At 40.0% G+C, this 18,110-nt stretch overlaps 1 protein-coding gene across 3 annotated transcripts in view; it reads left to right on the top strand.

The window, feature by feature from the left end:
* The first annotated feature begins 2,571 nt into the window (after positions 1 to 2,571).
* The window catches only part of RNASET2 (ribonuclease T2), a 36,410-nt gene continuing 20,871 nt past the window's right edge, over positions 2,572 to 18,110 (top strand). For all 3 annotated transcript variants that reach the window (XM_074948762.1, XM_074948761.1, XM_074948760.1), the window contains exons 1-3: positions 2,572 to 2,682; positions 10,417 to 10,521; positions 13,157 to 13,223. In XM_074948762.1, the coding sequence (XP_074804863.1) occupies positions 10,421 to 10,521; positions 13,157 to 13,223 (168 nt within the window). In that variant the 5' untranslated portion in view covers positions 2,572 to 2,682; positions 10,417 to 10,420. The remainder of the gene's footprint in view (positions 2,683 to 10,416; positions 10,522 to 13,156; positions 13,224 to 18,110) is intronic.

Below are 18,110 nucleotides of genomic sequence, written 5' to 3'. Positions count from 1 at the left end.
TGTTTGTATCTAGTATGACAATTCCTGTGTTCCTATACAAGGGTGAGGAGAAAACTACTTTTGCCTCCTCCCCTCTCCCATGGTGCAGATGCATAAACAGGAGCGTAACATCACCACAAAATCTCACCCAGACAATGAGAATGTAACATTGAACAAGAGCCTAAATAGCAAGTTTATTGAAAATAAGTCTACCCACAATTTGCACTTGTATTAACAGAGGATATTTGAAACTTGGCCCAGTGTATTCATAACCATATAATAAAAATTAATCATGCTTAGTACTCAGGCTGCATGTATCAAAGGGGAAACACATAACTGATTGTTGGATATTTTTCTGATTTATTACAACAGATAGAAAGCTCCTAACCAAAGTGATGTGTGACAAATTTTGTGGTTCATTCCATTGGGTTCTTTCCTGATGGTTTCTCAGAACATGAATGTGATCTTTTGCAACTTCCCTTATGGCACTGTAGAAGAAAGAAGTACAGCTCAAACCATACATGAACTCAGGTCTCAGCGCTCATTTGTTCCTCTACTATGCTTACTGTACTCCATAGCACATTATTTGCTATTTAAGTACTGTGTGTAGTTAATAAAATAATTTTAAAGCACCCCCACTGCCTCACCAAAAAGCTCATTGTATTTCACAAATTATTAATATGTAGTCAAAATAATAAACAATAATTAAAATATAGAACACCCGAAATACTAAAAGAACGACAAAGCTGTATTACAAAAATGGAGTATGTGGGGGTGTCTTATGCATGGATATTAAAAAAGGGGAGCAGTAGACCTGAAAACAGGAGCAAGTTACATATACCCTAGAGCAGGGGTTCTCAACCTCTTTCTTTCTGAACCCCCTTCCAACATGCTATAAAAACCCCACGGCCCGCCTCTGCCACAACAACTCTTTTTTCTCCATATCCAGTAGATTAAAAGCCAGTGCTGCGATTAGGGGGTAGCAAGCCCTGGGGCTCCATGCCTCAGGGGACCCCGTGAAGCTAAGTTGCCCAGGCTTTGGCTTCAGCCCTGGGCCTCAGTGAGTGTAATGCCAGACCTGCTCTCTAGTTTATTTTGATGGTCCCCCAGAAACCTGCTCGTGGCCCCCCAGGGACCCCCGGATCCCTGGTTGAGAATCACTGCCCTCGAGATCACAGCTACAATAAGGGCAGCTGACCTAAATGGTGGAACCCCGAAAAGTTGGGAGGTGAGTAATGGAGATAGCCGTGGGGCTCCAGAGGGAAACATGGGCAAATAGGTCATTTTGCATCATGGCCTGAGTCTGGAGAAGAGATTCTCAAGATTTGGATAGGAAGAGGTCATCAGTAACTTTTGTGAAGGTAGTTTCAAGAGGAGTGGATTTTGTTCTGTGTTTCGGTGCTCAACTCCCTACACCTCTTTACACTTTATTTTCATGCTTTAGTTTATAACAGACACATTGGATCCCTCTGTTGTTTGGTGCATGGATACAAGCAGATATATGCATATATATGCACAGGGCTGTCAAGCTGTGTCATCTTGAATGAGGGAGGTAAGATAGATATATGAATGCAATCTTCAAATGTCCCATCTAACCCACACAGCAAAATCCTTCTCAGGAGAGCTTTTGAAAAGAATGCCATCTTAGCGCACAACGAAAGTGTCTCCAACAACATAAGTGAGCCTCAGCTCGTGGGTGCTAGTGGAAAGGTGGGGTGTGTGAACTCGGGGAATGGTGCATTAGGGTAATACAAACACATTGTGAAGCCTTAGCCTAGGCAGACTGTACCTAATTCTGCGAGATACAGGAAGGTGCAGGCTGAGATTTGCCAAGGAAGAAGCTGGACACCCAAACCCCACTAAAAAGAAAAGGAGGACTTGTGGCACCTTAGAGACTAACACGTTTATTTGAGCATAAGCTTTTGTGAGCTATAGCTCACTTCATCGGACGCATTCAGTGAAAAATACAGTGGGGAAATTTATATACACAGAGAACTTGAAACAATGGGTGTTACCATACACACTGTAACAAGAGAGTGATCAGCTAAGGTGAGCTATTACTACCAGGAGAGCAGGGGGGAGGGGGGACGACCTTTTGTAGTGATTATCAAGGTGGGCCATTTCCAGCAGTTGACAAGAACGTCCGAGGAGCAGTGGGGGGGGGGGGGGATAAACATGGAGAAATAGTTTTACTTTTTGTAATGACCCATCCACTCCCAGTCTCTATTTGAGCCTAAGTTAATTGTATCCAATTTGCAAATTAATTCCAATTCAGCAGTCTCTCACTGGAGTCTGTTTTTGAAGTTTTTTTGTTGAAGAATTGCCACTTTTAGGTCTGTAATCGAGTGACCAGAGAGATTGAAGTGTTCGCCGACTCCAAACCCCACTGAATGTCAATGGGAACTGCTGGGTGCCTAACTCCCTTTGAGGACCCCGGCCTCTTTCTAACACGTTGCTTAACGCTCCCAAGAGGTAGCCCCCGCCCATGGGACCCCACTGCACCCAATGGTGCCTCGCGTGTCCGCGGCTCACCCGCCCTGGCTGAAAGGGCGGAAGGGCAGCGCAGGGGCCGGGACTCCGCCCTGTCGGGGCGGGGTTTAATGCCGGCTCTGCGCGGAGCTGTTGACGGAAGTGGCCTCCTGCGCTGAAGCGAGGCGGCTGCTGCCTGAGCGAGACCCTGGCTCTGCGTTAGCAAAGGGCCAGGTAAGGGGTGCGCGTGGCTGGGTTCGCGCCTCTCCGCTGTGGGTGGCGGCGGCGGGAGGGGGAGCTGAGGCTGGATGCCTGGTGCCTGCTGTTCCTGGGAGCTGCGCAGCTAGAGCGGCACCCGCCAGTGTCACCCCGGCGCTCCCAAAATCGAAGCTTTGTTGGTGTGGCTAGCCACGCACAGCTGCTCGCCCGGGTGCCTGTGACAGCTGGCTGCAGTGTACTGAGCAGCTGCCTGGTTTGTTGTCTGGGCTCTAATCAATTTGCCAGTGTTGCCCCTCTCTGATTTGGTAGCAAGTTGCAGCACGATGCAAAATGTCCCATCCCTTTCCTTTCTCCTGGGATTATGCAGCTTTCAACGTGCCCCGCCAAATTTAACACACACAAAAATATGGCTAATGGGCCAACGACCAAAAAAAAAAAATCTCCTAATTCTTAGTCCAGCCAAAGAGTCCCCCCATTCAATCCTTCCCCTCAGAGGAACCCTTGAAGAACAGATGTGATCTCTGGTTATAAATTTAGTTAGTTAATAAAACCTGCAAAGGGGGGTCGGGGATTGTGTTCTCCTGAGTGTTATCGTAGCAACTAGTACAGAGCAAGACAACACTCTCTGGATACTCTTGCAAATTAATTAAGTGGCCCTGAAGGTCAACAGATCCAGACTTGGTGTGTGGGGGAGTCAATTCCAGAGCTAAGGACTAGGGCTCTCGATTAATTGCAGTTAACTCATAATATTAATTGAGATAAAAAAATTAATTGCAGTTTTAATCACACTGTTAAACAGTGGAATACCAATTGAAATGTTTTAAATATTTTGGATGTTTTTCTATATTTTCATATATATTGTATTCTGTGCTGTAATTGAAATCAAAATGTATATTTTTTATTACAAATATTTGCACTGTAAACATGATAAACAAAACAAATAGTATTTTTTCAATTCACCTCAGACAAGTACTGTAGTGCAATCTCTTTGTTGTGAAAGTGTAATTTACAAATGTAGGTTTTTTTTGTTACATAACTTCACTCAAAAACAAAACAACGTAAAACTTCAGAGCCTACAAGTCCATTCAGTCCTACTTCTTGTTCAGCCAATCACTAAGACAAACAAGTTTGTTTACATTTACAGGAGATAATGCTGCTCTTTTCTTATTTACAATGTCACCAGAAAGTGAGAACAGGCATTTGCATGGCACTTTTGTAGTTGTCATTGCAAGGGATTTACGTGCCAGATATGCTAATCATTCTTATGCCCCTTCATGCTTCGGCCACCATTCCAGAGGACATGCTTCCATGCTGATGATGCTAGTTAAAAGAATTATGCATTAATTAAATTTGTGACTGAACTTTTTGGGGTAGAATTGTATGTCCCCTGCTCTGTTTTACCCCCATTCTGCTATATATTTCCTATTATAGCAGTCTCGGATGATGACCCAGCATGTTGTTCATTTTAAGAACACTTTCACTGCAGATTTTACAAACTGCAAAGAAGGTACCAATGTGAGATTTCTAAGATAGCTTCAGAACTTGAGCCAAGGTTTAAGAATCTGAAGTGCCTTCCAAAATTTGAGAGGGACGAGGTGTGGAGCAATGCTTTCAGAAGTCTTAAAAGAACAACACTCTGATGTGGAAACTACAGAACCCGAACCACCAAAAAAGAAAATCAGCCTTCTCCTGGTGGCATCTGACTCAGATAATGAAAATGAACATGCATTGGTCTGCTCTGCTTTGGATTGTTATCTAGCAGAACCCGTCATCAGCATGGATATATGTCCCTGGGAATGGTAGTTGAAGCATGAAGGGATATATGAATCTTTAGCACATCTGGCATGTAAATACCTTGCGATGCTGGCTCCAACAGTGCAATTAGAATGTCTGTTCTCACTTTCAGGTAACATTGTAAACAAGAAGCGGGCAGCATTATCTCCTGCAAATGTTAACAAACTTGTTTGTCTGAGTGATTGGCTGAACAAGAAGTAGGACTGAGTGGACTTGCAGGCTCTAAAGTTTTATTTTTATTTTTAATGCAGTTTTTTTACATAATTCTAAATTTGTGCATTCAACTTTCATTATAAAGAGATTGCACTACAGTACTTGTATTAGGTAAACTGAAAAATACAATTTCTTTTGGTCTTTTTTACAGTGCAAATACTTGTAATAAAAAAATATAAAGTGAGTACTGTCTATTTTGTATTCTGTGTTTGTAATTGAAATCAATATATTTGAAAATGTAGAAAACATCCAAAAATATTTAAATTGGTATTCTGTTATTGTTTAACAGTGTAATAATCATTCAATTTTTTTAATCACGATTAATCACAATTTTTTAAAATCACTTGACGGCCCTACTAAGGACCCTTACATTGAGACTATCTCACCCCAAGTTTCTACCTGTTTGAAACAGGAACTCATATGCAATTGTATTGTGATGAGTGAAATCATTGCAGAGAAAGTAATCTCTCTGAACTGGATCCTGCAGTCATACATGGGCTTAACTTTACACATGTGAGTTGCCCCACTGGCTTCAGTAGGATAATTCACATGCATAAAGTTAGGTTTACCATGTGTAGTTTTGCAAGACTGGGGTGGCAGGTAACTAGGACTCCATAAAGTACTTCTGTAGGTCAAAACCTACACCTTAACCTTGCCCTGCCCTCTGATTTGTTCTCAGGGGGAGTATAGAGAGCCCCAGTGTAATGCTGTCTACCAGAAGTGCTGCATAATTCTTTTCTTCCTCTCTTTTTGATGAAAAGTGTTATGTCTGGTAGTTTGAAGGAATATCTTTCAACAACTCCTTGATAAATTAGACAGGGGAGTAGAAATCGAAAGATATTTTATATCTCCCTTCTGTCACATTACATACACAGTCATACCTGTTTGTGTCTCCATGGTGCTGTGTACTTAGCAATTTCAGTGTTATTTAATAAGATATTTATACATTGTCCCCATGGTATGAACACCTCACAAATAACAGTGAATTAAACCTTGCAACACTTCTGGAGGTGTGTAGTATTACTCCCTAGCTGAGGAAATGGAGGCACAGACTAGCTCAAGGTCCCACTGGAAGTGAATGGTACAGATGGGAACAGAATGTAGATTGCCTCATTGGCTGGCTTATGCCCTAACTATAAAACCACCCTTCCTCCATTTCGCGCAGTCTGTATGGGGTGATAGTCTGTCTGCCTTTTCTGTGTTTTACTGTGGTACAGTTGGCTGCTAGTGAGCAGGTTTTATTTAGGCCCCTGGAAGCAGTCTAGCCCATTGTAATGATCTGTTGTATAATTTTTTTCTAGTTATTTAAGTATTATTCAGACTTGGAAAGGGTTGTTTGCTCCACTGTTGTGGAGACTTAATGTTGCTGAAGCTAAAAAGCATTGTTATCAGAATTTAATGTGTGTTGATCAGATTTTTGGATGAGGCCCCCTACTGCTTTGCATTGGAGGAAGTATGTGCTGTCTTGCTTGAGATGGCACCTGAAGCTTAGGTTTCAGAGTAGCAGCCGTGTTAGTCTGTATCCGCAAAAAGAAAAGGAGGACTTGTGGCACCTTAGAGACTAACAAATTTATTTGAGCATAAGCTTTCGTGAGCTACAGTTCACTTCATCGGATGCATGCAGTGGAAAATACAGTGGGGAGATTTATATACACAGAGAACATGAAACAACGGGTGTTACCATACACGCTATAAGGAGAGTGATCACTTAAGATGAGCTAATACCAGCAGGAGAGCGGGGTGGGGGGGGGGGAGAAAACCTTCTGTAGTGATAATCAAGGTGGGCCATTTCCAGCAGTTGACAAGAACATCTGAGGAATGGGGGGGGGGGGGGAGGGGGAATAAACATGGGGAAATAGTTTTACTTTGTGTAATGACCCATCCACTCCCAGTCTCTATTCAAGCCTAAGTTAATTGTATCCAGTTTGCAAATTAATTCCAATTCAGCAGTCTCTCGTTGGAGTCTGTTTTTGAAGTCTTTTTGTTGTTGTAATGCGACTTTTAGGTCTGTAATCGAGTGACCAGAGAGATTGAAGTGTTCTCCAACTGGTTTATGAATGTTATAATTCTTGACATCTGATTTGTGTCCATTTATTCTTTCAAAAACAGACTCCAAAGAGAGACTGCTGAATTGGAATTAATTTGCAAACTGGATACAATTAACTTAGGCTTGAATAGAGACTGGAAGTGGATGGGTCATTACACAAAGTTAAAACTATTTCCCCATGTTTATTTCATTCCCCCCCCCCCCCCCCCCGTTCCTCAGACGTTCTTGTCAACTCCTGGAAATGGCCCACCTTGATTATCACTACAAAAGGTTTTCTTCCCCCACCCACCCCGCTCTCCTGCTGGTGGTATTAGCTCATCTTAAGTGATCACTCTCCTTACAATGTGTATGATAACACCCGTTGTTTCATGTTCTCTGTGTATATAAATCTCCCCACTGTATTTTCCACTGCATGCATCCGATGAAGTGAGCTGTAGCTCACGAAAGCTTATGCTCAAATAAATTTGTTAGTCTCTAAGGTGCCACAGGTACTCCTTTTCACCTGAAGCTTAGTGTCCATTTTTGCACATTCATATGTAAGGGTGACTGCCATAGTTTTCCCCTTTGGCCATCATTGCAGGAGTTCATTTCCATGTATAGTATGTTGTGAGAAAAGTTATAAAACACACATTAGTTAATTAAATTATTTAAGCAGTTATCGCTACTCGGTTTCTCAGCATTCTTTGGATCTGTGTTCCTTAATTGAAGTACAAACTGGAGAATTATTATAAATTTGAGTTTTATAAGCCAACCTCTCTTTTAAAGCAAATAAGAAATCACAGCAAACTAAACGTGGTTAAATGATAGCGTTTACAACATCAAAATTGAACTCAACATGAAACGTTATGCTTTTCATGAGATAATAAAGCAGATCAATTAATTCACAGTTTTAACATAATCTTGTTTCAAAGGCAGTCTTCCCTAGTTTTACACTAGTCTGGGCAGGTGATTTTTGGTATCAACGTGAAACTATGGTTCTTTAAACTTGATTTGAGATAACTCCATTGGCAGATAAATATAGATCCTTAAGGGACTATTGATGTCATTTCAACTAAACAATTCTAAGTGGAACTTAAAAAAAATTTAGAGAAGCTTCTTAATTACCAAATAATGTAATTTCAGTTTAGAATTGTTTTATCCAGGTGACACTCATAGACAAGCTTTACCACAAACACACACACAAGATTATCAAATTATTAAATATTAAATATCAAATATAATATGCAGGTAATTATCTGGAAGCTTTTGTAATTTCTCTGGAATTTCACCAACGCTGAAAACTCTTGCCTTAGTTTAAACAACTGCTGAAATAGTGGTAAAATCTTCAGCTTGCAAGCCAATTCAAAGCTTTTTCCTCTTTTAAGAAGCTGTCAATTCTCTTGATCACAAAATCTGTATGATTTTTAGACTGAGCTCTCAGAAACACTCTGGGTTTTGCACAGCTAATTTTTGCTTTAGGGAAGCATAGTTTCCTGTTCTAAATAGTATGAAGCTTAGTTAGTGTAATGAGTTTCTCCAGCATCAGTGCTTTCTATTGAGTTAGTGATTCAGTATAACTAAACTAAACGTGTTCGTGAAATACAAGTGCACGTTATACATTTTAGTCATTCAGAGGGTTTTAACTCAGGTTTATGCTTTCGGAGAAGCACATAGTCTAGCCATAACCAAGTCATCGTTGGGTAAACAATACATTGTGTTTTTATAAAAGTAATTTTGCTGGTTTTCAGTTAGAACTGCGGTGAAGCTCAGCTTCTCAGTTGTCTTTCTCTGGACTGATAAAGTTCATTCAGGTGATTCACTGTAGGGATTATGACAGCTATGGTCTTATTCTTTTTCCAGCTTTCACAGTGGTCTTCCTAGGATAGGACTTTAAAAGACAGAGTTAATAGAATGCTCAGGATAGACAGGATTTTAGCTGATACAAAGCAAGGGGGCACTCTAGCTAGCCAATGACAGTCCAGCTTACAGTCTCTCTCAGTCAGGTGTTTTGGCTTTGGGAAGCAGACCAGCAGATTGAACACAACGGCATCTCCACTCTTCTTCCCCCTCCCCCCCTTTCTGCTGGGCAATGGTGCCTGGTTCTCTTCTTGGCAAAGACTTGAAATTTCCACCCAGGATACGAGTTATGTCCTTTCTGCTCATCCAGGGAGAGAAAGAGGCATCACCTTTATGGCTTCTTGCAACTTTGTCTAGAAAACTACAGTTTTGTTGTTTAAACCACCTTGCACTATACCGATCTGTGTAATAGGAATTTGATAATAGGGAGGTTCATGGAAGTAATTAGGTCATTATGTTTTGCCCCCAATTTCTTTTTGTAATGGTTCTGACACGTCTCATCTCCAGCGAGGCTCATTTCTCTTGAATCACCTTTTTTTGCTCTCAGTGGGTTGATCTGCAGCTGACACAAGCAGTTTCCCCAAAACAGAACAGATTTTGCTGGTCAGGAACTTGGTTGTATGGGAAGAAGCTGGAACCACTGGAGTTGCAGACTGGCCTCTGTCAGGTGACATGATATTAAGCTTTGTTTCACTGATCTAAGTCAGATGACTGTAACTAGGAAATGAAATTTGAGTTTCTCACCAGCACAACGTGTTACAGTGCTGATGGGGAAATGGTGGGAAAACTACATCAAAATTATCTTATTTTTTCAATTCAAAATTTTGATTGAAAACTTGTAGAAAAGTTGAAATCTGGAAAAAAAAAATTGATTAGCAGTAGGATCACACTTTTCCAAGAAATCATGAAATATCTCTCTGTTCTCTAGCTCCAAACTTTCAGGACCAGATTTTTAAACTAGTTTTCCATTTTGGCAAGCGCAATTTTCCACTTGGAATTAATTGTTCCCACAACTTTGTACCTGTAATTCATTCAAATCTTTTCCTGGCAATGCATTGTGGATACAAAAGAGAAAGTCTGCTTTAAAAATCAGGCCCTCCCTATGCCTTTGATCTTACTTGAACTGTGTGTGGAACTCTTTAAGTTCTAGTTATCTTGGGTGTTACTTTTTACAATCTCACTTTCAGATAGATGTGAGTTCTAACTTGATGGTATCCCCTTAATAAGCACTCAAGGTGAAACTCCACCCTGTGCAAAGGGCCAGCAAAACATTATAAACCACTTCAATGCCACTTCCACTTCAGCCCTCATAATAAGGTTTAACTATTATTAAGTAGAACGTAGGCCTTCTACATAGGTGGGAATTTCACCCATAGAAAATAACTGAAACTTTAGTCCCAATGAGTTTTCATGAAGGTTCAGCTTGGATGGGCCAAATAGAATATTGGTGTTTAAATTTGAGGTTTCCTAAATTTAATCACTTTGTGCATTTGAACTCAACAGTAATGTAAGTTTATGCAACATAAAGCTTATTTACATATAAATACTATGGTTCAGCTCTCAATATATCTCAGGGGCCAGCTTTCCAATGGTATAATGTGCTGTGCAAGTAAGAGAGAAGCCAGTGGTTTCAGCCCGGATTCGAGTGAAATATGAAATTTCATACTTTAAACAAAAAATCATGTACAACTTTCAAAAGATACTGTATATTCATGTGTTAAAATAGGTTCTGTTTTAAATTTCACATAGCATTGATAATAACTTCTGTTGCTTCTGTAGTGTCTGCAGGTTGGTTAAGTTTTTATTTCTGACTAAACATCTGACTGGTAATTTTTACAGGTTTCTTTTTCTCTTTGTAGATATATGGTAAATAAAATGAAGCCGGCTACAGCACATTATTTGATTCTGGGTTGTTTTTGTCTGGCTTTCTATTCTGGGTGTACTTCCTATAAATTCCTGGAAAGGTAAGTTGTCAGTTGGAAAAGTTTCTAATATCTTACCAAGTTTGCTTGTTTGTTTTTTAAAGCAGAACTTAAACTTCTGGAATATGATTGGGCTTTTATCAATGTGAAATTTTTGTTTCATCTTGTGCTATTTTTGATGCACTATATTTTTGTCTCCGTCTGCATAATGATACTGTATGAGTGAAGCTGCTTTTTTATGCCTAAGAAAAATTGAGGTTTACATTTATTAATATGGCAGAAAGAAGAAGGGAGGAAACTTGTTGCACTTAAAAACATTAGTTTTGCTTCATAATTAATTTCAATCTAGTATTTGTTTTAGGCAGTGCCTATAAATAATAAACGGAAAACCTGCTCAATTTTGTGTTAATTTAGCTAATGAAACTGACAAGTTTTTAAGCATGGCCGCTGTGACAAAGTGAAGTGTGTAATGAAAATGTTTATTAGGCCTGAGAGAGACCCATTTTTTTGCTGTGTTAGAGGTGGTGGTAGATGTCGTCATTTCAGTTAGCAAAGGTCCAAGGTGCTTTTGACTCACTAGCTAAGTGTATATTTACATTTAAAATGCTACAGCAACGCAGGTATACCATTGTAGCACTTCAGTGAAGACACTACCTACACTGACGGGAGAGATTCTCCCATCAGCCTAGGTAATCCACCTCCCCGAGAGATGGTAGCTGGGTCCACGGAAGAATTCTTCCATTGACCTAGTCCTGGCTACACCGGGAAATAGGTCAGTAAAGCTACATTTCTCAATTGTAAAATTTTCACACCCTTGAGATACTTAGCTTACCAATATCCATTCCTAGTGCAGGCCAGGCCTAAGAGATGCATAGTTCAAAGTGGCAGGTGATGGCTCAGTTTTTCTGCAATTTTTCTAGAATTATCTGTTATATGAATAGGTCACATTCAGAGAGGGAAAGTATTGTGTTATCAAGCCTAAATCCATTGTATGGTTTCTGATATTCTGGGGGAGAGATTCAAATTCATGACATTTTCTCTAAGAAGTAGGTTGATAGTTCTCCAGAATGGGAACCGTGTAGGTGCCAAGTGAGTTCAGTTACCTACAGGGTTCGGGGGCTGGGTGGGGGAGGGTTGTTTAAGCACCTAAGCCCCTTTGTGGATCTAGCCCTAAGTTAATAAAGTTTTTGAGTGTGAGTGTGTGTGTGTGTGTGTGTGTGTGTGTGTGTGTGGGGGGGGGGGTAATGTTTAGTTTTGGAATAATTAGTATAGTAGTGGAACTTCTTCAATTTTAAGTCCAGAAAAAGAGAGTTTTGGTGAGTGTGTTCTTCTAAAACAATCACTATGATCACACAGGAGTTGTGAAAATGACATGACTGTAAGGGCAATGCACTTACACAACAGATTCACACTGAGGAGTAACGCCAGGGCTTGAGGCAGTGAAAGCAAAACTCCGAGGTTAACAATTTTAGGACTCACATAGCACAAGGACATCTTTCAACTGTTGCAAAATATTAGAAGATCCAACAATAACTGTGTAATATAGGGCCAGTTAGTGATCTCAGTAGGAAAAATGTTGATGGTTATTATTGTGGCTACGCCTGATTTGTTCCACAGCAGTTGAGTATAATGAATTAAAAACCACACATAAATCTGACTGTCTGTTTAGTTGGCTACATTTTATCTCTTAATAGTGCAAAATCACAGATGGACAGATTCAGAATTGGGGTTAACTTCATGACGACTTAAAACCATAAATACATTTTCCTGCTTCTCTTTGCTTGGGGAAAATTTACTTTCTCAAATAATTGCTCTATTTCCTTTTTCTCTTTCACATTTGTTCTAACAAAGGGCATATGACAAATTGGCTGTTCACAAGAGGTTAACAGCCATTTACTCTGTCCGTTCTGCAGGTCATTCTGTTGGCTTGAGCAAATGGAGGTTTTAATATATACTTTATTTAACAACTACTGTTATACATGACAACCCTTTTTCCGCATTATTTTCGCCTCCTGTTTCTCAAAGCATCTGCAGCTATCCAGTCTCCTTACTCCACTCTTTTCCTATCGCACTCCCACCTCAAATTGTTAACCTAGGAGTTTTGCTTTCACTGCCTCAAGCCCTGGCGTTACACAACAGATTCACATTGAGGAGTAAGTGCATTGCTCTTACAGTCATGTCATTTTCACAACTTCTGTGTGATCATAGTGATTGTTTTAGAAGAACAGTTACAGTTTCAAGAATGCTGTCCACATCCTTTTCAAATAACACAGCCATGAAGAAAAATTAAGAGATTCCTGGCACCTTCTAAATGTGTTTTTTATTGCTATAAGAAAAAGTCCAAGTAAGCGCTCTTCTAAATCTAATAAAATTATTCTCATTCTCTGTGTATTAAATAGAAAATCTATAGGGAGATGAGCTGCCATCAGTGGAATTTGTTTAACAATAAGTAATATATTAATAACAATCAAAACCCACTATTTCTTTGTGCACTGCCTTATACAGCAAGTCCCTACTTCTTGTTTGGGGTCCTTAGGTACAGCTGCAATAGAAAGAATAAATAATAGTTGATTAAAATCAATGTGTGTTACACTACTTAGCAGTGTGTCATTAGTTGGAGGAGTTTTGCTTTTTGAAATGCATGAGGAAAATAAATGTCTCGTCTCTTCTTCTCCAGTGAGCACCATCCTCACACTTGGAAAAAGCTGTTCCTTGTTCATCACTGGCCCGTGACCGTATGCAAGGTGAGCTTTGTTTTGTTTTTGGTTTTTTAAAATTGTAAATGTAACTGTGTAGATCATGCTGTACATAGCTGAAAATAAGATGAACCTAGTATTGTAGCAAAATCCCTGAAATATTTAAATCTACTTACATTTAGGTAGGTTTCAGAGTAGCAGCCGTGTTAGTCTGTATCCGCAAAAAGAACAGGAGGACATGTGGCACCTTAGAGACTAACACATTTATTTGAGCATAAGCTTTCGTGAGCTACAGCTCACTTCATCGGATGCATGCAGTGGAAAAAACTGCATGCATCCGATGAAGTGAGCTGTAGCTCACAAAAGCTTATGCTCAAATAAATGTGTTAGTCTCTAAGGTGCCACAAGTATTCCTTTTCTTTTTACATTTTGGTACTCTCACTTCTCTGAGTATTGGTTAATATCTGTTTGTCACATCTTTACTGTTGCTCTCGAGCCTCTGAAAGAACAAGTGGCTGGTGCCATATCTATAACAGTCTATAACCCTAAGAGGTAGCAAATAAGCCTGAATAGTAAAACATACAATGAGCAATGTCTCCTTACAGTTTTAGGCTCATACGGCTATGTGACCCTAGCTCAGTTTAATGGGCAGTTACTCACATGAGTGGTTTCACTGAAGTCAATGAACTATTCATAAGAATACCTGTCTACCAATTTGATTAAGCTTCACAATATTGGCTCTATTGTTTTAGTGCTGTCATTAAATATGGATTAAACTGAAAAATTCAATATCTGTCACTGATATGTCCTAGCAGGAATCCTAGAGCAGAGTTTCCAGTTATATTTGTAAAGTACTTAGCAAATAAATGTACTTCCCTTCAGTTCCAATGACATTAAATTCTGATAAGTGGTGTGGGTTTTTTTTAGCGAGGTAGAACACACAACAGAGATCTGCTTTTTTGCTGTTGACTTCAAATTTAAGTGTACATTTTTGGGGGTTCTTAATCAGATTGGCTGAGGCAGGGCCATATCATCCTGTGATTAATAAAGAGAAGCCTCAGCTAGGGCAAGTGTTGCTGCTGCACATCTGGAACTGCAATTCTGAGAGAGACACGTTTAAACCTCTAACTGTAGCATTCAGGGGCATGCTCTCTTGTTTAAGGGCAGCTTTTTAGGCTTGTCAATCCTGTTTCAGGAATCAAATTAGGGAGAAAAGCAGCAACAGTAAAGCATATACAGTGTTAAACTCTTCTGAAGGGAGCAGGATTTGTGCTCTACAGTATTCTAAATTGGGAGGCAATGATAGTGGAGAACTTAACAGCCAATTTTTCAAACGTGATAGCTGATTTCGGGTGTCCAATTTGAGGTGTATTAGGTCTGATTTTCAGTGCTATTGGGTGCACACAGTTCACAGTTACTTCAGTTGGACTTCTGGTGGTGTGCACTTCTGAAAATCTGGTGACAAGTCAAGCATGCAAACAGGCAACCCAAAATCAAGGGCCTTGCAAATCTGTGGTTAAATGAATGAGACATGCAGACTATCAAAGTAAAATATTGTACTACTATGCATCCACCCTGGCTGCTGCTTTTAATTCTAGAACTCTGATGTTGGCTGAAATGTTATATAATTTTGTGAGCTAAAATGAAGAAGCTGCAAGCAGGATAACTGAAGACTTGGCAAGCTACCAAAAAGGCAGGCTCTCTTAATAGTAATCCTTACAGTGTCTCATGTGGGGAGAGGAATCAAAATGGATACAAATGTATCTAATGGACTAGAGTAACTCTGAAAGAATATAATCGTTAGGTGACATTTTCCACCGTTTCACAGCCTTGAGTGCTTACAGAAATCTTAACTTCAGTTCCACCTCCTATGCTTTCAAAACTTACAGATTCCTGTTAATATCATATAATATATGGAAGTAGGGTTCCAGAATGCAACTGTAGTTGGTTTAAAAAAATATAGTCTTTTAAGAAACAGATTGTTTTGCAGCTTAAGTGTCTTTCAAATGATTTACATATTAATTTCAGGAGGAAAATATCACTAGCGTTGTGCCTTCTTTTTTCAAAATGATTAATAAACTACTCTAATGACTTTAAAAAAAATGGATACAGGAGATTACAACACAGATTCCATCATTCATGTTTGTAAAGTGCTTTGATGATAAAATACTCTATGCAAATGCTTATTATTAGGTTATATTTCGTGACGGGGTGGAGTGGGTGGGTGCGTCAGTCAGTCAGCCGCTTTGCTTATATGCAAAGCTGTCTCCAGGAGGTTAAACTCTTGCTTGGTGTGCAGATGATGTTCGTCTTTATTCCTACCGGCTATGGTTGTTTGTGTGTACAGAAAAGATATTCAGAAAACTGTAACTCTTTCTTTAGTAAATTAAAATGAAATCTGCTTCATGATCACTTTGAAATCCCTTGAGTAGAGTGTTCATGCTAGAAATAGAGAGCATACATACCTTAGATGTTTATACATTTTAAGCTATTACTTTATTGTGTATGGTAACTTTTGAGTAAGTCTTTTCTCTGACTTGGTTAGATTGGACATTGTATGTTTAGGTTTTCTGTTAATAGAGTAAGGCCAGAAGGAACCATTAGGGTCATCTAGTCTTACCTCCTGCATAACACAGGCTTTAGAATTTCACCTAGTGATTCCTACAGTGGAGAAAAATGTTCTTCCTGCTCCATAAGTGAACATTATTGAGCCCAGTAACTTGTGGGTGAACTGAGACCATCTCTTTTAGAAAGGCATCCAATCTCAATTTAATGACTCTGAGTGATGATGAATTTACCGCTTCCCTTAATAAATTGTTCCAATGATTTATCAACCTCCCATAAAAGTAGTACTTTGTGCAGTGAATTTTTTTCTAAGCCTTTGAGTCACTTGTGACACTTGACTGCTATTTCTAATACAGAGGAAATGTTATAAACTACTTAAAAGCCATGCAAAGCCATGCTAGAGAACTCTTTAAAGGAGGGGTGTGCTGTTACACTTGACTCGTCATCATGGCTTCAGTGGTGGTGAGCTACTTTATAATTCTGTAGGAGTTAGAGACCTTTGGGGAGGGTAAGACTTGGACTGTTCAATCCTAGGGGATTGTGAACCCTGTTAGATGGGAACGGGAACAGTTGAATAGGAAAAGTTGTCGTGTTCCCCCCTCCCCCCCCGTTGGAGAACTTGGGCTAAGGAACTGGCGGAGGGAAGCTTTAATGACTGTGCCTGTCTTTCTTGGAGTTGATTAGAGTCTGTTTTAAGTGCTGCCTGTTCTGGAGATACTTATTTTCGCACACAGTAGCAGTAGCTGCCTTGCCATTCATTGGGAATATGGAGGCCTGTGGAGAGGGGGAATCTGTTGTAAAAGTTTGGTCATTCAGTCTCTGTCTCGGTGAGTAAGGGGAGAACAGGAAGGAAGATAAAGGCCAGATTCTCAGCTCTGCCTAAATCTGTTTTGCACCCCACATAGCAACTGAACAAATGAGAGAGCCACCTAGGAGAAAGGAAACGGGGAGGACTGTTAAACAGGAATGCATTGGTGACACAGTGGTGCTGCAAGACCACGAGTACCAACTCCAGGGCAGACCACTAAAAACCAGGGCACAAACGCCTAATTGGCTGTGAGTTTTAAACATAAATTTTACCAACTAACTGCACCAAGTGCAAACTCCTCAGATACTTTTACAGCCTTAACATGGAGTCACAGACAGTCCCCTTGGGTACTCCATGTGTCTTACCACCCAGGTGAGTCTATCTCTGTGATAGATGGTCCCTTACACTTAGAATCACAGGAATAATCAGGTTACTCCTAATCCCAGTGGACCAGTCACTTACCCCAGGTCAGTTGTGCTTTAGATCTCACACCAGAGACAACACTTGTAAACTGTATGAAGTCCTATTAAATAGGGAAAGTTATTTACGAGGATAAAGCAAGTAAATATAGGCTCTGTCTACATTGCAATTATACACTCATGGCTGGTTCATGCCAGCTGACTCAGGCTCGTCGGGCTGTTTAATTGTGGTGCAGATGTTTGGGCTTGGGCTGGAGCCCGGGCTTTGGGACCCTCCCACCACAATTAATTAATTAATTAACACCACAGTTAAACAGTGCTGACTCAGGCTAAGTGGCTGTTTAATTGTGGTGTAAATTAATTTAATTAATTGTGGTAGGTTTTTAATTGCAGTGTAGACCTATCCAGACACACAAATGAGTTAGTCCTAGGTTTCAAAAGGTAATATAGACGTCTATAATCAGCAGGCTCTGTTTGTCCTTCAGGGCTAACCCAGGCTAAGCATCTGGGGAATCTCTTGCTTAGACCTAGAAACACCTTGCCCCGCAGAGTCCAAGCAGCATAGAGATCCTTAATTCCTTTAATTTGGGGGTTTTATCCCCCTCCTGTCATGTGCTCTCAGCTGCAAACTCAGCTGATGGGAGGAGACCACTTGCATGACTGATCTTCATGAGGAGGAGAGCAGAACAACAAGTATCTTTAGTCCTGTTGACTGTTGTTGACTCTTTCTCACTCCAGATGTAGGGAGTTTCCAGTTGTAAGATCCAACCCTAGCTCACCTGGTATCAATAGGTCTCCTCTTTCAGGAGGGATGTAACAATTTCTGTAGAAGAGCATCTCTTCACATTAATTAATGTCCCTCTCCTGTATGCAGTCACAGAGGCTCACAATACAACTGCTCATAGTATTACATTACAGTTTGGAACACAGATATTACAAATAAGATTAATGCATGCAGCAACTCCCAAGCATTCAATAATCTAAACACTTTTGCTTGTAATTCAAACAATTTCACTTTCTTCTATGTATTACCCTCCATATTTGTGTCCCAATTATTCTATCAATTTTAACCCACAAGTAAGCCAGACAGATTCCAGCTATGTATTTATCAGTGTCCACTTGAGACATGGGGACCTTAGCATG

This window comes from Natator depressus, chromosome 3 (genome assembly GCF_965152275.1).
Source record: "Natator depressus isolate rNatDep1 chromosome 3, rNatDep2.hap1, whole genome shotgun sequence".
Taxonomy (NCBI): domain Eukaryota; kingdom Metazoa; phylum Chordata; order Testudines; family Cheloniidae; genus Natator; species Natator depressus.
The sequence above is the reverse complement of the archived record's forward strand: the minus strand, read 5'-3'. Positions and strand labels throughout refer to the sequence as shown.